Source organism: Dreissena polymorpha, chromosome 14, assembly GCF_020536995.1.
Source record: "Dreissena polymorpha isolate Duluth1 chromosome 14, UMN_Dpol_1.0, whole genome shotgun sequence".
Taxonomy (NCBI): Eukaryota; Metazoa; Mollusca; class Bivalvia; order Myida; family Dreissenidae; genus Dreissena; species Dreissena polymorpha.
In genome coordinates this window covers 27,444,613-27,466,207 of record NC_068368.1, presented here as the reverse complement: position 1 = coordinate 27,466,207, position 21,595 = coordinate 27,444,613, and the positions used below count along the sequence as shown (strand labels likewise).

General features: G+C 36.3%; 2 protein-coding genes across 2 annotated transcripts in view; both read left to right on the top strand.

Moving 5' to 3' along the window:
- LOC127857244 (uncharacterized) overlaps positions 1–17,625 on the top strand; it is a 48,660-nt gene extending 31,035 nt beyond the window's left edge. Inside the window, exons 8-14 of the mRNA XM_052393660.1 lie at positions 8,395–8,441; positions 9,061–9,115; positions 12,277–12,346; positions 12,608–12,692; positions 13,312–13,392; positions 16,796–17,001; positions 17,551–17,625. Of these exons, the coding sequence (XP_052249620.1) occupies positions 8,395–8,441; positions 9,061–9,115; positions 12,277–12,346; positions 12,608–12,692; positions 13,312–13,392; positions 16,796–17,001; positions 17,551–17,625 (619 nt within the window). The remainder of the gene's footprint in view (positions 1–8,394; positions 8,442–9,060; positions 9,116–12,276; positions 12,347–12,607; positions 12,693–13,311; positions 13,393–16,795; positions 17,002–17,550) is intronic.
- Positions 17,626–17,966: 341 nt separating this feature from the next.
- LOC127858075 (uncharacterized) overlaps positions 17,967–21,595 on the top strand; it is a 60,022-nt gene continuing 56,393 nt past the window's right edge. Inside the window, exons 1-3 of the mRNA XM_052394961.1 lie at positions 17,967–18,084; positions 18,915–19,141; positions 20,485–20,621. Of these exons, the coding sequence (XP_052250921.1) occupies positions 17,997–18,084; positions 18,915–19,141; positions 20,485–20,621 (452 nt within the window). The 5' untranslated portion in view covers positions 17,967–17,996. The remainder of the gene's footprint in view (positions 18,085–18,914; positions 19,142–20,484; positions 20,622–21,595) is intronic.

The window sequence follows — 21,595 nt, the reverse complement described above, 5'->3', positions numbered from 1 at the left end:
GCTCATAAAGATTGATTTCCATCTTTAGTAATGCATATTAATCATAAGATACAAGTAACTTCACAAAATACCAAAATAAAAAAATGTGTTCACTTACATACATCAAGTTATTATGGCGATGTATTAATTAATATATGTTATGTAACCCATTTTTGCCTATCATCTAGAAAGAAGGCCTTGGCAAACAGCGTAGACCCAGATGGGATGCTGCATGATGCGGCGTTCCATCAGGGCCTGCGCTGTTTGTTTAAAAGAATTTATGTAAGAAATATTCTAAATATAGAAATAAATATACTAAACACCCCTAATTGTGGAAATAAATTGATCCAATTTAGAAGGATGGGAAAGTCCACTAGGCATAAATGGGTTAAAAAAGGTTCATCAAATTTCACAATACCAATTGTACAAATCAACTGGATATTCTTTTCTTTTTTCAGAAAAGCCAGTGAAGACAAAAAGATGTAAGTTCCATAAAAAATATAGATTAACTAATTAAGTTGCTTGATCATGAATTTGTAATATTGTATAAAAAGGTTTTATGCAAATATTTTTTATTTTAACAAACATTTTACAACATATTAGAAATAATGACCTCAGAATACATTTTACTGGCCAAGGGCTCGTGGTCAAATGCTTATTTGTAGTCCTTTTATATTTACACAAATGTATGTTAAACATGTTAAAAACAATGGCTGTTTGTAAAAGATGCATGCCCCCATATGGGCTGTCAGTTGTAGTGGCAGCCTTGTGTGAATACGTTTTTTGGCACTGTGACCTTGACCTAGTGACCTGAAAATCAATAGGGGTCATCTGCGAGTCATGATCAATGTACCTTTGAAGTTTCATGATCCTAGTCGTAAGCTTTCTTGAGTTATCATCCGGAAACCATTTTACTGTGTCAAGTCATCGTGACCTTTGACCTAGTGACCTAAAAGTCAATATGGTTCATCTGCGAGTCATGATCCTAGGCATAAGCGTTCTTGAGTTATCATCCGGAAACCATGTTAATATTTCGGGTCACCTTGACCTTTGACCTAGTGACCTGAAAATCAATAGGGGTCATCTGCGAGTCATGATCAATGTACCTATGAAGTTTCATGATCCTAGGCATAAGTGTTCTTGAGTTATCATCCAGAAACCATTTTACTATTTCCGGTCACCGTGACCTTGACCTTTGACCAAGTGACCTCAAAATCAATAGGGGTCATCTGCGAGTCATGATCAATGTACCTATGAAGTTTCATGATCCTAGGCATAAGTGTTCTTGAGTTATCATCCAGAAACCATTTTACTATTTCCGGTCACCGTGACCTTGACCTTTGACCAAGTGACCTCAAAATCAATAGGGGTCATCTGCGAGTCATGATCAATGTACCATGTCAATGTTTCATGATCCTAGACCTAAGTGTTCTTGAGTTATCATTCGGAAACCATCTGGTGGACGGACATACGGACGGACGGACCGACATTAGCAAAACAATATACCCCCTCTTCTTTGAAGGGGGCATAAAAAATAAAAAATAAGTGTATATAAATCTCTTATTGGTAGAATGTTACTATTATTTAGCTGCACTTTGCATTACAAACCTTTTTTAACATAAAATGTATTTCATTTTCAGATAGTGTTCTACTTCATTGGTCGTTTGCTGAAGAGTTGTTGGACAAATAATGTACATGTATTGTTATGTTACAAAAATAAAAATAAACTTTATTTTCACTTTGTTACAATATAAAGGAAACATGTAATCATCATAAGCAAGGCATGACTGAATGTAAAAATTGTTTTGCTAATAAAAACAAAAGCTGTCAGAGGACAGCGTGCTCGACTATTCGAGTGCTTGACAGTTTAACGTAAGCCATTATGGGGAAATTATTAATATTCAATTAGGTCAAGGTAATACAGTCACATTCTAAGTGGAAGAGGAACATAATTGAAACATATTGATCGCTAATGTTTTAAAGAAGTTGTACTTTTAATATAGACGATTTTGAGTTCAGGTATATTGTCCACAATCTATTGAACATTTGTAAAGACATAAAACAAAGAAATAAGATTTTATTTCAAGTTTGATAGCAATAGCTTGGGTTGGATGGTTGGACCGTCCTTCAAAAATTAAATATAAAAAAGTATGTGTTTGTTTTTTTACCATGTTTAAAAGAAAAAAAAACTTTTTGGGTTGGGGGATGGGGGGGGGGGTAATAATGTGGGTGTGTGGTCATTAATTAGTTGCTCTTTCAAAAATAAAAACAAGGAAAAAAATTCGGGGGGGGGATTCTGGGGTGGTGCCGTTGGGGATGGTCTGGGTGGAGTTCATTGTGGTATGTCAGGTAAGTGTAAAGGTAAGTTTTCCAAGTCTGAAAGCAATAGCTATTATACTTTACGGGTAAAATGAACCAAAACACAAAACTTTACCAAATGTTAAATTATCTAAGTATAAAATTGGCCATAAATCCGTCAAAATGCCAGTCAGAGTCAAAAAACTTTGCTTTCAAAGTGCCCTTTATATGATAGTTAGTAACTGTTGCAAGTATAAAAGCAATAGCTTTGATACTTTAGGAATAAAGACTTTAGGAATAAAGTGAACCTAAACACAAAACTTCAAAAAAAAAATCTAAGTATAAAAAGGGAACATAATTCTAACAAAATGCTTGATACAGTTGTCTGCTCTTGTGAACAGATTGGGGATCATATTGGTCAAGAAGTATACAAAATATAAAAGCAATATGACGAGGTACATAGAAAATATTTGAGGTGGTACGCAAACTTTAACATAGATTTATCAATAATATGCATATTCTAAGTGGAAAAAGGGCCATAATTCTTACAAAATGCTTGTTACAGTTGTTTGCTCTTGTTTATAGATTGGGGTCATGTTGGTAAAGAAGTATGCAAAATATGAAAGCAATATGTCAAGGGACATTGAAAATATTTGAGGTGGTACGCAAACTTCGCATAGATTTATCAATAATATGCATATTCTAAGTGAAAAAAGGGCCATAATTCTTACAAAATGCTTGATACAGTTGTCTGCTCTTGTTTATAGGTTGGGGTCATGTTGGTTAAGAAGTAAGCAAAATATAAAAGCAATATGTCAAGGGACATAGGCAATATTTGAGGTGGTACGCAAACTTTAACATTCCAACGCTAATGCAGACGCCGGGGTGAGTAGGATAGCTCCACTATATATATTTCATATATAATAGTTCAGCTAAAAATCAACAAAAAATAATGACATAGCACTTGTCAATATTAAGACTCTTACAAAGAATTTGACCACACTTGAGGATAGCCTAGATATTATTAACAAAAACATTATGACCAACATTCATCAACATAGCATCAAATGTGGATAATGCATGAAGCCGGGCATTGACAGACCACAATGGCTGACTTATAGCACTTCATGCATAAGTGAGCATGACACAACACCTACATAAATAAGTTAATCATCTCTATAAGTGCATTTTATCTTATTGTGGGGCACCGTGCACAACATAATCCACTTCCTATGCCTCAATAAGTTGTTGAGGCAGTGGTACCAGCTGATCTATGCATAAGTTGTGTAGGCGCATTCATGCATCCACTGCTTGTCAGCACTCATCGAGTCTCATGAATAAACATCCTCCAGTTTTATGTAGACACCTGTCGATAGAGAAAAAAATATATTACCTTTAAGATTAAATTACAATATCAAATTTATTATCAATGATGTTTATTATGCATTTTATTTAATTGATATCTTCAGTTATTAATTGAATTTAAGACTAATATGGGTAAATAAATAAAACAAAATTTGCAAAAATCTACGGCATCCATTTTTATCAACATATGCATGTGCATATATAAAAGCAACTTTAAAATCTGTTTCAAATGTGTTTTTTACTAGATGTGTCTCCTCACGGATGCCCCCACTTCAGGTAGAGATACACAAACAAGTCCATCAGTTATTTAAAGAGACAAGAGTCTTCAGAACAAACAGCATACGTATATACGATTAAAACTTGAAAAAAATAATTACACATTACTTTTACAGCTACAATTCCTTTTTAGGGCATTCATTTATGCAAAACCCATCCACAGATATACGAACAGACAAGAGTGGACATCCCGATGTAATGCTTAAGGCTTCCCTCTTTTTACATTTACTAAATTGTTATGATTGTGATGTAGATGTGATGATTACAATGTTGCTCTAAAGAGAAAGATATTAAGCATTGCAATTGTCAATCCATATATTTTGTGGGTTAATATATGGTAAATGATGCCATATGTTGATTAAAATAACTGAATGTTTTTAACTGTTATAATAAGACCAAAATAAACATAGATGTTGTAAATGTAAATACCCTAATCTACTATCAGCAGTCCAAAAGCCCTCTCAACCACAATCCAACAACTTGACTGGGCATGGTTGTACCTCACCACTGCATCTGTTGTTGGCCTAAGCAAGGGCATTTATCCATAATTTTTTAACGAATAGCCGGAGTCACCAAGTAGGTATCCCAGGTGGTTTTCTTCCAGGAAAGGTCTAATGAAAAATTCAAAAAGCTAGGTTTAAGTTGGAACAATCATCAGTTAAATGGTTTATTAAGGTAGCTATAGGATGCTTATAAGCTTAAGGCAATCTTAAATTAATTTCAATTATAAATTCAACATTCATTTGCATCTTTTATGTGTAGATACAACTAATTTTACAGATATAAAGTAATATAATTTAATATTCTCTGTTTGTTTAAAAGAAATTAAAATGTTAAATTATGTATGTGCATTTAACACATTATATTTAAGTAATAAGCAATGCATTGATGTAGAAACTAAAATATTTCCATGATCATTATAGTAGTATTTCACTTTTTCACAATACTAGCCATAGTCCCTCAAATGGTATATCCATAAATGCACATTGTTTATTGTCATACCTTCAAAGTTCAAACCAAAGCTGTCAAAGACAGAGTTGTCATGTGTGTTGACCCAGGCCATTTTGACACAGGGGTTTTTATCTGATATTGGGAAAAGGGCCTGGCCTTTTTTTTAGGGGAAAAAAATGTGCGAAATGCCGGATTTGGGGGAAAAAATCACCTGAAACGCGGGATTTTGGGGAAAATAAGGAAAGTCTGAAATAATCAATTCAACATATTTTGCTGTTTTAAAAACAAATTGAAGGCAATAGATAATTTAATTATGCAATATGTTATATTGTCTACACTGTATCAGGTTAACTTATGTATTTAAAAAAAAAAATTACCTGCTGAGGGAAAAAAAATCCCGAGGGGAAAGGGCCGATCTTTGGCGGGTCCCAAAGAAGGAAAAAAAGCCCTGTGACACAATGTCAATGAACCTGCAAATAAACTACACTTTAATATGTGAAAATGCAATTCAATTAAATTTGTTGAATGATTGGGGCATCTATTTTATTCAAATGTTTTATGATGTCACACTATAACCTGTAGTTAAGCCACTTCTGACTCTGACTGATATTGTACAGTGTGATTCAGTGTCATTAAAATACGATTGGGCAAGAGCACAACTCGATCAGAATATAACTTTGCTACCCTGTATTTAACCGTGCAGTGTGAGATTGATGTTGCTCAGCTGTTCATATGTATATTGATTGTAAAAATTCATATAGATCTATCTATTTTTGACAGAACATTGGTAATTTTGGGTTTGCAAAGTTTACTACTTATAATCGGTGGGGCAGATATTGCAGACACCATACAGTGCATTATAAGATAGACGAAAACTTCAAAACTTTATGCTAAAAAGGTATATCAGTAAATTGCGTCTATAACTAACTTGTATAGCAACGTCCGAAATATTACAATATCCGAGTTATAATTCAACCTTTAAATTCAAGATATAATGACAAATGAACTGTTTTACTTAAAAAGAAACCATAAAACATTTGTTTTGATAAATATTGAACAAATATGACTAAATACTTACCTATTCAACGAATTAATTATCCCAACATCACAAATTTCATTTCCCTTGGACGTTTAATGCAGAGAATGATATAACGAATATATTTAACGTTATCAAACATAAATACGTCCAATAGTATGAATATTTCACCATCACGGAGATCGCAAAATCCTTTCCTTCTCGAAACATTCTCAACTCTCTTGGTTTACCAACGTCTAAAGCTCGTGCGGCCGCCATGTCTGTCTACGAACGCTTAGAGTGGTCTTACCCTGTCGTAGCTTTAAGCACAAATCTTACGATAAGTAAGAGACGTAGATAACACTCTGGATAACGGTGCGACAAAATTCTACGAATCTTACGTAAGAACACGCTAAGATATGTTCATAAAACGGCCTCCAGACACTGTAAATGTAATTAAGATACGTTTCGCATAATGCCGGCACGTTTCGTATACTTCAAATAGGATTCGTATATTTCCGGCACGTTTCGTATATTTCAGATAGGTTTCGTATAGACCAGTTGAATGTTATTGTTTACATTCGGGATTTTCCGCGCATGCGCACTGACTGGTTGGCAAAAAACACTGGTTACAGTAACGTAAAACATGTATGTATATATGTCTTTTGTTTAGTCAATAAAACGATACAAAAATCCGAAATAAACAATAAAACTCTTAAATAACAGTGCAAACATATAATATTTAGTACCAAAAAATGTATTTTCATAAATATAATTTCCTCTGTATAATAATATGAATTAGTTATTAACATCAGAGTAAACGTTGTCGGAAGACTAAAAACTGGCAATCCCACAAAACAAAACAATTTATATTCTTTCGTATTCTTTGTGAAAGTAAGATTTTGATAAATTATATTTCAAAGATAATAACACATACATTTATTCGATTATAATTATAAGTGGTGTAGATATTGTTATTGTTCATAAGCGAACAAAAGTGTAAGAGGGGCATTTAATCAATTATATAAAAAAAAACACTAAAGCGGAATACATTACAATTTTTAAACATTGTAGTTATTTTATTTTCTATTGAATGAATTATCGTTTCGTTTACATCGAATGACAATGTCATTTTAAAGCTTAGCATACATATGAAAAACAAGAACTGCATATTATGCAAATTGAACTGTCTTTGCGTGCACTCTCTTTACTGGTGATAAGGAGTGATAACAATCTAGCATTTTATGATAAATAAATCTATATATTAATTTCTTTTACGCTAGTATTCTTTCGTTGTTTGCTTGTTTTCGTGATGTCGTTTCGTATACTACAGTAACGTACAATCTTAACACGTAATAGCTGAGTTTACATTTGCCGGTACTCGATCGTTAAATACGATAATTGTGTAGCAGTGAAATTGCACAATATTTTTAATTTATAGTTATTAAACACTGTATTATTATGTTTAAACGGGCTAATATATATATACACTAGTTCCTGTTAATCCATTTCGGACAAATATCTTCATTTTTTAAATATGTTTAAATATTTCATTTAAGCGACTGTTTCGTATTTTGGCTTTACAATTTTGCTTTGATGATCGCTCAATATGCAGGGGATGACATGGAGGTATCATAAATTGTGTTTAATGACCAGACACTTGTATGCCACATGTTGTTTATGCAGGGACCCAAGAATAGGTTCCTGGATTTATGACAACATGTGTTCTTTGTAATTGTTTGGACAGTATCCGATCATAACGAGATAATCGGTTTATGATGAACAAAGGTGCAATAAAACACTGGGTTAAAAACGCTAAAAGAGTGTCAAAATTGGTGTGAATAATTAAATAAAAACAATAACATTTATCAAGAGAATTTATTTAATGTGAAACAAGGTAGGTTTTTACAGACATAAATGTTCAAATCAGTTACTATATGTTGTGTACATAAAGTCGATCTATTTGCTGTTTGTTAACATCCTTATTTGTGTTCGTTCATTCAATTTGATTTATACTGAAATAATTTCAATATCTGAGAATTTTTTATCTAAAAAATGGTCGCGAAGACGTGCCAAGTAGAGATTTTCATGGTAACCACATACCGAGCTCGTAAATTTTGTTCCACTCCCGAGTTCGTTTATAGTTAAAACAAATAATAACAACAATATAATCGTGCCAAAAATGCATTTCCTTGCACGCTTATGTTTTATTCAGACATAACTAGCAAAATTTTATTTGATATTGTGCGTGATTTTCAATAAAAACGATGATTTTGTCAGCCATCTTTATACGCGCTTATATGAAATCCACCTCTTTTTGCCAACCAGTGGGCGGAGTCTAATATTTTCAGGTGCGCGTGACGTCACTCGTCAACTGGTCTATATTTTCACCGTATTTCGTATATTTCCGTCACGTTTGGTATATCTCCGCCACGTTTCCTATATTTAATATAGGTTGTGTATATTTCCGCCACGTTTGGTTTATTTCCGCCACGTTTCGTATATTTCAGACACACGGTTGAAGGTGCTGCGGTTATTGAGGAAGAACATTCCGGAGGTAACTGCACTCGACGCCTTGTTTTTACAAAACATTTGAGCCGCGCTCTGTGAAAATGGGGTTTAATGCATGAGCGTAAAATGTCGACCAAGATTAGCCTGTGCAGTCCGCACATGCTTATCAGGGACGACAATTTCCTCCTATACTAGATTTTTGCTAAGAAGAGACTTCCTTGAAATGAAACATATCATAAAAGCGGAAAGTGTTTTCCTTGATTAGCCTATGCGGACTGCACATGCGAACTTGGGAGTACACTACGCACATGCATTAAAGTCCTTTTTCACAGAACATAGACTATTTCTTAAGAAACCCCATACCTTCTTTGCAATATTTAGTCAATTAAATGTTTCCAGGACTATGGATTATTTAACCCATTTATGCCTAGCGTCTAGAAAAAAGGCCTTGGCAAACAGCGTAGACCCAGATGAGACGCTGCATGATTTGGCGTCTCATCAGGGTCTGCGCTGTTTGCTTAAAGGAATTTCTGTAAGAAATATTCTAAATATAGAAATAAGTATACTAGACAATCCTAATTTTAGAAATAAACTGATCCAATTTTGAAGGATGGGAGAGTCCACTAGGCATAAATGGGTTAACACTGTCACCACGTTCCTTTCAGAGTTTCCGAAGGTGTCTTCAATATCACGAAGCAAACTGAAACTCATGTTGAAGAGGTAAGACATGGTATTATGAGCATATACAAGTATATTTAAAGTTAAAGTTAAAGATTTATAGCATGAACAGACCAGAAAATAGTTATAAGAACGGGTGCTTGTACATTTGTCAATCGAGGCAACAAACATAAATGGCTACCACCGCCATCGCACTTTAATAGAAAAGCATCGTTGTTTTTTAGGGAATACTAGGTTAGCGTTAAATACAGAGAAGTTTAGTTGCGAGGCTTAGATCGCCGGAAGCGAGCGCTTTCGGCGTTCGAGCCGAGCAACATAAACTTCTCTGTATTCAACGCTAATCCTAGTATTCAATTTATCCCATTTTCCCATTTGATTTTTTCAACGTGACATTTAACATAATTAGATCTTATAACCTTAACAATAATTTTAATTCAGTCATAAAAGCGCTTAAAATCTAACAAATGTAACCATGCGTAGTGATATACATGTATTTGTTAGGGTACGCAAAATAGTCTTTAAAAAAATTCACACACAAACTGTAAAACAAGTAAAAAAATCACCATATGCCTACATTCAGTTTTACGCAGTATGCGAATTTTAACACATTACGACCGCGAAAAGATTTTACTTTACTATAATTCATTTTATTTTCGAAAGAAAATGATCAAAATCCAATATGGCGGCGATTGCTCCTGACAAAATGCTGTCAATGTCAACATACATGTACACCATCGACGACCTAGTTCTGGCTACCATAACTTTAAATGTCGCTTTTAATGATTTTTGACTGGCGCGACTTTGTACAGGTCTGTCAATACTTAATAAACTGTACGCTGAAGTTTCTTTAGCTATCGACGACCTCGACAATTTTGACGAGTAAACAGACAATTGCAGCGACTGACACTTTATTTGACAAAATATACAGGGCAATACGTTTTCCGACTTCGAACGACGAATTTACGGACGCGCAGAACGTGTTTTTTATATAATGTTATGGGTATGCCGTGTGTGATCCGATGCATCAATGGCGCCCATGTTAATATCAATTCCCCGAGATCAGGGAACAACAAAAGTACAAACAAAAATCAAAACACGTAAGAACTAGTATCTAACCTTTAATTATCCTTTAAAACCCATATAATAATCCATTTAACTCAATAATTGACGATTTTGCATCTAGGGTCTTTAATAATTATTTTAGCATAGTTAAATAAAGACCCTTATGCCATTCTATCATTTTATTCAAATGAATTTATGAACGCGATTAACTTTCTTCTTCGTCACACGCTACGTCATGTACTCTTTATTGCTGCTTAAATGAACCGGAGCAGTTTATCTAATAATAGCCGTTGGTAAACTCGGTTGCATTTGCAGATTTCTGCATACAAACATACTTATGTTTAAACTTGCACAATGTTTTATTTATCTATGGTAAATGCTCTAATTGTACGAGAAAATAGTTTAATATATAAATACACAAAGAATGGAAAACATTCCAGTACACAACAGATAAATGAGTAGAAAATACCCGTGTACAAAATGGGACGTTCCCAATTCCAGTGTGGTGCTATTTTTACCATCTTATACTTGACACAGCTCTATGCCTAACGTGAATTAAATAGGAAAGCAAACATAGCAGATTATTTATGAACTGTGCGATATGTGTATGGCTTGTTGTACATTCTTAATATTTAAGTTAAATGTCAAAAGTATATGCTTTGGTTATAAAGAATGCACATTACACGAAATAAGGAAATTGTGATCAATTGACAATTCAGATATGTCGACATACAGTACATGTAGAAAACATGTGAAATAAGTCGCGTTTATAATAAATCGTCAAAAATGGGGAAAATGACGCAATTAGTATGTCATTTTATGACGCCATCAATCAGCTGATTCATTATACGGATGGCGAAAAATTATGAAATATGACTAGATTTAAAGGTTAAAGGTCGTATAATTTTGAAGCTTAAGTTTTGTCGACTTTGTTTCTTATGAAAAATATTCAGTGGTAAAGTAAATATAAATAAAAAAATAACAAAACAAAAATCCTGTAATTTTATTTCAACATTTCTTTTGGTGAATATGTCATATATATATTTTTTTGCAAAATATGCACATTTTCTTCTAATGGGTGACCTTAAAATTCGATCAATGTACCAAAAAATATCGACCTAATTTTAGCGCATATCGCATGACGTCATTTAAAAAGTAGTCCGTGCACGCGACAGGTATATTCCACAGCGTTGAATACAAGCAAGTATATTCCACAACGTGTTATACCGTCAATGTCGCGGTGAAAATGGGATAAAAACCAATCTAAGGTGACCCTAATACACATTCATAAAAACAACAACATCACAGAAAAAAGCATGGGTTATTATGGACTTAAATGGTTCTTATTTAATAAAAATGTTTTATATGTACGACTTGGCATTTAAAAATACTATGTGCGAAAATATACATGTATACAGTGTGAAGTAAATTTGCATGTGGATGTTCTCAAAAGTCTGTGCCAGATATCGCAGGATAATATAAGCGTTATACTAATACCGAAATATTATTGGTCTACAGATTTCAACCGATATTTATTTTTTCATTTTGGTCTGTAATATATGCAAAACATTGTATTATGCCCTCCTTCCTAGAACGGGTTGTATACTACTTTAAACGTGTCCGCTTCTGTACCAATACGTTTTTTTTACTCATGGTCTATTTCTAAAATTCTTCGTTTAATTAAAGAAATAAATAAGAAAAATATATGCAAATCCGATTTTGTGGAAATGCCATGTTTCTTTTTTCTCTGGGAAAGCGAGATTTAAAGCATGTTCGTAAAGTGTTGTACATGTTCGTAAAGTGTCGTACATATTCGTTAAGTGTCGTGCATGTTCGTAAAGTGTCGTACATGTTCGTTAAGTGTCGTACATGTTCGTAAAGTGTCGAACATGTTCGTAAAGTGTCGTACCAGATTAACCTGTGCTGTCCGTTTGTGCTAATCAGCGACGAAAATTTCCGTCTAGACTAAATTTTCGGGTAGAAGATGCTTTCTTTAAACTTAAAAATCCATAAAATCGGAAAGTGTCATTCCTGATTAGTCTGTGCGGACAGAACAATCTAAGACGACCATTTACGCACATGCATTAAGCCCTGTTTTCACAGAGCGAAGCTCAAATCTATGTGGAATTCTTCAATTCAAGCAAGCACAGCGACCCTGCTCGAGACCACGCTCTGCACGAGATGCATCGGGATTCCATCAGTGTCAAACCGGTAAGTCGATACGGTAAATCTCATCAAAACCACATCCGTGTTTGGTCGTCATGAACAAAATGTGATGTCAGGCTATCCAACTACAAATGTACGTAAACAAATGTACGTAGTGATACGATAATTATTCTCTGACAAGGCTTTTGTGATCACAGAATGTTTGTGCATGCGTGCGCGATTATTCGTTTGAAATATCAATCGCTTAGTTATCATTTCAAATTTCATATATACCGGGATATGTATGGTGATATACATGCATTTCAGAAACCCTTGAAAAAGGTACCATTGGTACAAGTTGAGGAGGATATTCGAAAGTATATTGCGTGCGTCCATTCCTACACCAATAAATGTAAGTAGCTTGAATACATTCAACATTTACTAGCTTCTCACTAGTAAATTATTCTTACTTGAAAGGTTGAGTACTTGGGATTCGTTCTGGGAAAACTGGGCTGTTTGCGTAAGGTGTTGTCTGCACAGGCTAATCTTGGGCGACACTTTCCGCTTTCATTGAATGCTTGGATTAAAATGTATCCGACCAGTGTGGTCCCTCATTAGCCTGTGTGGATGGCGCAGGCAGATTTATGACGACACTTTACCAACAATCGTTAAGCATTACCAACAAGCGTTAAGCCTGTGTGGACTGCGCATGCCAATCTGGTACGACACTTTACAAACAAGCGTTTAGCCTGTGTGGACTGCTAAGGCCAATCTAGGACGACACTTTACCAACAAGCGTTAAGCCCGATTTTCGCATAGAAAGGCTCTCATATGTTAAATTAAGGAATTGTATCGAGAGTGTGAAAATTAAAACATGGCTGCATGATGCAGTAATATCCTACTAACCCTGAGAACGAACAATACCTTATAATTACTTTTGTAATTCATATTATTTTTTAATTTCTTTGCGTAACCTATGACGTAATAATACTATGACATACACATTATTATATTGTGTACTAATCTTTCAGACGAACGTAACCGAACCGAGTGCGTGCATCAGTTGCGTGAATTGATTACGTCCCTTGAAAGAAAGGATTTCCTTACTCTCGGTAAATATTTTACTTTAATACCCACTATGAGTGGCATTATGTTTAACCGATAGACTTTTATTTCCCTCCATTCATGAAGAGTATAACATATAATACAAGCAAGGAAGAACAATCGAGTATATACACATACAAAGATAAAAAATGAAACAAGATAAGATTGAGATAATAATAATTACCTTTTTTCAGTGTAACTTATTCGCCGAGGATATGTCTTAAAGCGAAAACGAAAATAAAGACATAATATGCGAACATACTTAATGTATGTCACAGATTTTGCCTTCCATGGAAGACTGCTATATAGTGTAAGGTACACTAACAAAGATTGGATTGACATGTCACCATATGTGGACAAAAAAAATAAAAAATGGCTCTGAGCGTCTTACCCTCATTCAGGATGCTAACAACAGCTTTGCACAATTTAAAATGGAAAAAAATATGAGTCAGCAGTTTCAGATATTATTTTCAGCAACGATACACTTTGTTCTAAGCCATTTAAGTGGATGAAGCGCGAAAAGTCCGTTATTCCGATGCATTCAATTAGAATTGTCAATAAATGTTTTCGCTTATCCTCTAGCAAGTGACAATAACACAACTTATGAATTACGAGATTAACGGGTTTCAAGCAACAATGTCAGCATTCTCGTACACACTGTCTAGACACAAACATTCCTATGCTATTCAATATTGTTTTACACACGTAAATTATTTTTGGATTGTCTTTTGCTACTCTCCATAAAGGGGAGTAATTATTGGAGTCTATTACATGCGCAGTTACTCCCCATTGATCGTTTCCCTTGATGCGACTCTGTATTTCGTTCTTTATATTCATTACGACTTTTTGCTTAACTATTTTCTTCCATTTTCGCTTTGTGGGGAAATTTCCACACTGGACGTATGAGCGTAAGACGTTCATTAAGTCATACTTTGTAGTATCCTGTATGCATCAGGGATATATCCGAGGCATTGGCCTTCTTGTTCAATGTGACGTATAAGTCTATTGTTGAAGATATATTTCGCTAGGTATTTAGGATTTAATCTGCATATTTGGCCGAGGAATGTTAGTTTTCTGATTTCCATTTCATTCACTATCAGAACGGTATTAACGGTTGACAGGCAATAATCTGTTAAGATGTTTCTGTCATACCCTTGCATGTGTTTCAGGCAAAAGTTCTGTGCGATTGAAAGTTGTACGAGATCACTTTGCGAGTTGTTGTTCCATAGCTCACAGCCATATAAGGACTTAGGGATAACAGACGAGTTAAATATTGTTGATAGAGTTTGTGGACTCAGTCTTTCAGGCACTACCCCTTTTGAGCACAAGCTCATGTATGTTCCTCGCAATCGTACGCATATAAGTGGTCAGAAAAGAGTTGCATTCAATACCAAGATGGGTATACTTGTCGCTAGCGGGCAGACGTTTATGCCCTGGATAGAATACTGAAGTCTCCTCTGTCTTCTTATTATAGACTAGTACGGAACACTTCGATGAATTATTAAGAAACCTCCACCTGTTTGCATATTCATAGCAAATCTTAAGGATCCTCTCGAGACCATTTTTAGAGTATGATACTAGAACAATATCATCGGCCACGGTAGGCGAAGCCATATTAATGTCATAAATGCACAGGCCATTACCACTCTCTTCAAGTTTCTCTATCAGACCATTTATGTACATAAGATACAACAGCGGCAAACTTTTGCCTCCCTGACGGGTTTCTTTCCCGATCGGAAGTGGTTCCGAAATCAATCTTCGATGGCGAACGCGGCTTGTTGAGTTGCGATACATTTCATGGAGTGCAAGAAAGATTTTAGTATTAATGACTGGATCAGGATAATAAACACCGGAAACTGATGAAAGTTTGTGAAATAGTCCATCGTGCCATACCCGGTCAAAGGCCTGACAAGCGTCCAGGAAACATAGATATACACTTGATCCCAGCTCCTTTGCATAGTATAGACATTCACGGAGACTAAAGCTAGTCATTATGCACCCAAGCCCGCACTGAAATCTACCTTGTAACTTTCTGATAGAAGCGAGTGTACCGTCCTTGCACCGGCTTAATAAAATCGATTCATAATGCTTTAGCAGCGTTGACGATAGTGTAATTGCTCTATAATTATTAGGCTGGTCTCGCCGCTTTCGCCCGCCTTCAAACAATGTAATAATCTCACCTTCCTTTAATTTATCAGGTACAGTTCCGCTGCGCAGCATAACTGTATATAAGCGTGATAAGAGTTCAGCGATAATGTTATTGTCATACAGCATGTGTTCATGGTAAATTTCATCGGGCCCGCAGGCCTTTCCTTTAGATAGCTGATTTATACTAGACTCAACCATACTAGAAACAAAAACATCTTGAGACGGTAACATGTAAGTCAATGCCTGCTCCACTTCATGTCTAACAACATACTCCCAGTGTGAATCGAAGTCCGGGGAGCTTGAAGGGGTGTACAGGTCTATAAAGTATTTCGCCCACTGCTCCGTTATTTCCTCACGGCTTCTATACATCTTCCCATCGAAGTTGATGCCACCTCGGCACCGGATCCCCGTTTCCTTAAGTTTACTGTCCGCCAGAAACTCACACTGTCATGTTTAGAGTCATATTCGAGTTTATGGTCAAGTTCTGTCATAATTGTTCACCGCACCGCCGCATGGCCCTCCGGAAATGTGCTTTAACCGCTTTATACTCACGATATTCCTTGTGCTGTGCGCCCCGTGGTCTACCAGCGCTGCACCACGCGGCACGGGTTGTATACTACCTTTAACGTGTCCGCTTCTGTACTAATACGTTTTTTTATTGATGGTCTATTTCTATCTGTAGGGGAGCGAAATGAGATAATTAACAATTGATGGAAGAGGGCGTTATGTTTAACCGAACCATACATTTAGAAGTTATATTTGTAACACTAATGGAGCATTATTGGTTTACAAATACTATTACGAATACTCCGTTAAGTTACGTTATTTAAAGTATTCTCTGTTAAAAACATGGAACACGAAATGTATCAAGTTCATGATTAAAGAAGTTGTTGAGTGGTAATGCTAATTCTTGTTGTTGCTTTATCTTTATGCTATAGAACAAACCTATATATTCAATGAATTGAGCTTATCTTTTGCTTTAAACAAGAAGTAGTTTGAAGCGAGCATGCCTTGTAACGTAAGTGTGACATGAACTCCACATACCGTTCAACTGCACTAAACTAAGTTGTATTTGCCGTTAATGTGGGTAAGCATACGCGCGACGTCAATCACATCGCAGACGAAATTAATATGTCCATTGCAATGAGAACATCCTTTTAGGTCATGAGGCGTTCACACGTCCCCACGATGGCGATGACACGGTGCGTAAACAGAAGGATATTTGACCATTGACATAATTGTAATTTATTGTCTGCATTTTAGGCGAGGAAGCGTTAACACGTACGTGTGACGTCAACGACTCGGTGTGTGTAGACGAGAGGAATCTGTTTATCGACCTGATTGCACGTGAAGGCAGCGCCGAGGCCCAACTGCTGGTTCTGGAGCACGTGATGTCACAGCCCAATGTAACCGAGGAGGACCTAAGGAGATGTCTTTTTCACGCCATCGCCTTACAGAGCCCCGTGACGGTACGTTAGTTCAGAGCCCAGTGACGGTACGTTAGTTCAGAGTCCCGTGACGGTACGTTAGTTCAGATCCCCGTGACGGTACGTTAGTTCAGAGCCCCGTGACGGTACGTTAGTTCAGAGCCCCGTGACAGTACGTTAGTTCAGAGCCCCGTGACGGTACGTTTGTTCAGAGCCCCGTGACGGTACGTTAGTTCAGAGCCCCGTGACGGTACGTTTGTTCAGAGCCCCGTGACGGTACGTTAGTTCAGAGCCCCGTGACGGTACGTTAGTTCAGAGCCCCGTGACGGTACGTTAGTTCAGAGCCCCGTGACGGTACGATAGTTCATATCGAAACAATTCTATCAATCATAATATTGTTTTTTAATTTAAATAAACACGTACATTTTCACCATGGCTGGTTTAAATTAAGTTCTTATCTTAAACATAAATGCTTGATGTTGGTGTTTTGATTGAATATGCTCTTCTTTATAACATACAAGGTACACCTACGGTGTCGTCAATAATGTTATTAAATTTTAACAGTTATCGAACTTATTTTATTTATTAAAGGAACTGGTGAGCTTAGTGGAAACATTGTGCTTCGAAGATGGACATGAATCTGGCGGTAAATTGACCTTGGTTTGATTTGAGCTTCGTTCTCGGAAAACAGGTCTTATTGCATGTGCGTAACGTGTCATCGACGATAAGCCTGTGTGGCGAATATGGTACAACACAAATGCATTGAGTCCAATGTTCTTAGAACGTGGCTAAATTAGGAAGAACTAGTTCATTTAAATGTTGTTTTTGCTAACTGTCAGGAAGACGTTCACATTCATGTGAACTGAATGTGTATTTGATATATAATAAATGAAATAAACCTACATCTAGAAAATTGAATACTAAGTGTTTTGCCTAAGGTCTGGTCTGTTATGATCAAGCCTTAAACAATATTTTAATGTTAAGAAACCCCTGCCCTTACGAAGACCCGAAAGAGGGCGTGTCTGTCCTTGGGGGCTATGGCCAAGTCCTTGCATGACCTCAACACCACGGTGTCGGACAGGATTGTGGAGAGGATAGAGAACTGGCTTGATCACCACAACGAAAGTAAGTTATTCTTTTTTTAGCATTGCCTTGCAACATAGACATCGACAGAGTCGCGAAAGTACAAACATCGGATTGTGGAAAGGAGCGATAACTGTTTCAAGGCGAGTAAGGTGCTGCCTAATGTTCCTGAAGGAGGTTTTGCATATGTGTCGTGTTTTGAGAAAACTGGGCATAATGCATGTGCGTAAAGTGTCGTCCCAGATTAGCCTGTGCAGTCCGCACAGGCTAATCAGGGACGACACTTTCGCCTAAACTTGATTTTCGGTAAGGAGTGACTTCCTTGAAACTAAAAATACCTTCGGACTGCACAGGCTAATCTGGGATGACACTTAACGCACATGAATTATGCCCAGGTTTCTCAGAACAAGACAAATATGATTCCAAAACAAAGTGTTATAGTGTTCGATATGATTATAAACCATGTAAATCTCTAAACACAATCTCCACATTGTTTGAAACCAATGCCGACTTGTATCACATCGTCTAGTATTTTTAGGAGGAGATATTGAGTCTTGTTACAAACTTAAACCGCTCCACAAACTAGCTTATAGAGCTTATAAACTTATTATGGTCCTTTCCTTAATTCTTAATTTCGGTAAGTTAACCGAGATGTAAAGTGGATTGGCTTCATCTTTCTATAACGTATCCACGAGGATAATAATAAACCTAAAAAACACAAAATTCACTTACTACATCCATTCGAAATCACAATCATGGTTTTCTGAAGCCATATAAAACATCCATCAAAGACCAACATATGATTACCCATGCAAAACTTTAAACTGAATAGACAGTCCCCATATTGAAATGCAATCTTGTTACGCTTACAGCGAGGTCCAGCGATATTATCAAACCCCGCCGTCGCCGATCCATCATACAACATGATACGCTAGCTCGCAAGCATATAGAAACCAAGATGGTTATCCTACAGAGTCTAGGCAACGCCGGGAAACAGCGATCATTACGTCATATCATGTCGTACATGGCGCCGAATGTGGGCGTCACAGCGTGGCGTCGTGTGGCAATTAACGGACTTAGACACTTCTCCTGCAAAAAGGTAATCGTCCATATATTGTCCGATATATTGTGCACGTTTGCAACAATATGTACATGCACTAGTGACAAAAATACAATTACGTGCACGTGTCTTTTTCGGATAACTGAAGTTATTATACCCTTGATTTATCTTTTTTTAGTTTGTCCGCATTGAATATTGTACGTTTGCGGAGTGAACGTCTTCCTGTTGCGATATTTATGAGCCTTAAGCCTTGCACATTGCAGTCCGCATACAATTGTGTACGTTTTCAGAGCGAACTTATTTTCTAAAGAGAATATATTGAATTATGTCATCACCATTAAGGATAAGTGTGTCGGGCGAAATGTTCATCGCAAGTGACCCACATATTATTAATCACTTGCTCTTGAACCTAGCTTACAGAGCTTAGTGGAAGTTTTAGTCAGGTTCGACAGAACGCTCTAGTTAATCGGTAAATTGCGCATGATTACAGTGTGTATAATTAAACTTTTGTATGACCCCCACTATAGTAGTGGGGGACATATTGTTTTTGCCCTGTCTGTTGGTTTGTTTGCGCCAACTTTAACATTTTGCAATACCTTTTGCTATATTGAAGATAGCAACTTCATTTTTGGCATGCATTTGTATCTCATGAAGCTTCACATTTTGAGCGGTGAAAGGTCAAGGTCATCCTTCAAGGCCAGAGGTCAAATATATGTGACCAAAATCGCTCATTTTATGAATACTTTTGCAATATTGAAGATAGCAACTTGATATTTGGCATGCACGTGTATCTCATGGAGCTGCACATTTTGAGTGGTGAAAGGTCAAGGTCATCCTTCAAGGTCAGAGGTCAAATATATGTGGCCGAAATCGCTTATTTCATAAATACTTTTGCAATATTGAAGATAGCAACTTGATATTTGGTATGCATGTGTATCTCATGGAGCTGCACATTTTGAGTGGTGAAAGGTCAAGGGTATCCTTCAAGGTCAGAGATCAAATATATGTGGCCCAAATCGCTTATTTTATGAATACTTTTGCAATATTGAAGATAGCAACTTGATATTTGGCATGCATGTGTATCTCATGGAGCTGCACATTTTGAGTGGTGAAAGGTCAAGGTCATCCTTCAAGGTCAGAGGTCAAATATATGTGGCCGAAATCGCTTATTTCATAAATACTTTTGCAATATTGAAGATAGCAACTTGATATTTGGTATGCATGGAGCTGCACATTTTGAGTGGTGAAAGGTCAAGGTCATCCTTCACAAGGTCAAGGTCATCCTTCAAGGTCAAACGTCATATAAGGGGACATTGTGTTTCACAAACACATCTTGTTTTACAATGAGAACAATACAATATAACTCAAGTTAATATTTGAAGAGCGCGGATGCTTTGCTGACCAGTATCATACACGACCATGACGAGGTAGTAAGGAAAACTGCCCACACTGTGTTCAAGAAGCACCCGAAGGCTGATGATAGAAACTTCACCATTGAACACGAGACGGAAGTGATCAGGTAGGCATGACACGACTTCTATATTTAAAAAAGCAACGTAGAGTATATTAGAGCTGTGGCAAATAAATAAACAGTTACTGAAGATCAGTATTTAATGAAGGTGTACATACGTTTAAAATTGATTGAATAATAAGGTATAAACTAGTTCAACGTATACATAGTTAGAATGATGTTTTTATGTCCCCCACCACTATAGAGGGGGACATATTGTTTTTGCCCTATCTGTTGGTTTGTTTGCTGGTTTGTTTGTTGGTTTGTTTGTTTGCCACAACTTTAACATTTGTCATAACTTTCGCAATATTGAAGATAGCAACTTGATAGTTTGGCATGCATGTGTTTCTCATGAAGCTGCACATTTTGAGTGGTGAAAGGTCAAGGTCAAGGTCATCCTTCAAGGTCAAATGTCATATATATGGGGACATAGTGTTTCACAAACGCATCGCTTGTTTTTAGATAGTTTTTTTAGCATATCTAAGAACGACGTGCTCATGTTAAGATTTTGCGGTAGGTTCTTTATTGCGGCGTCCGTCATGTTTAGTCGTATGTCGTCAACATTTGGTTTTATAAATCAAATCATCTCCTTAACCGCTTGGCGGATTTTCACAAATCTTAACAAAACTTCTCTCTGAGGTCAAAACAGGCTAAACCCCATGATAAATATATATAAATATATATATATATATATATATATATATATATATATATATATATATATATATATATATATATATATATATATTTATAGCTCCTAACATCAAAGAGTGGTCCTCTCACTCCTTAGTTATTTTAGATCACGCCATTGTTGTACATTAGGGTCTGCCTGGGAGTATGGCGCGGAATTAACTCAACCAGACTGTTCAAATTATACCTTTACTGGCCTTAGACTCGAAACTTGCTATAACCCACATATTGGAGCCATCTTGTTGTTAAGCTTTTTCAAACTTGCCTCACGCAATTAAGCTCGGTGAAACTTA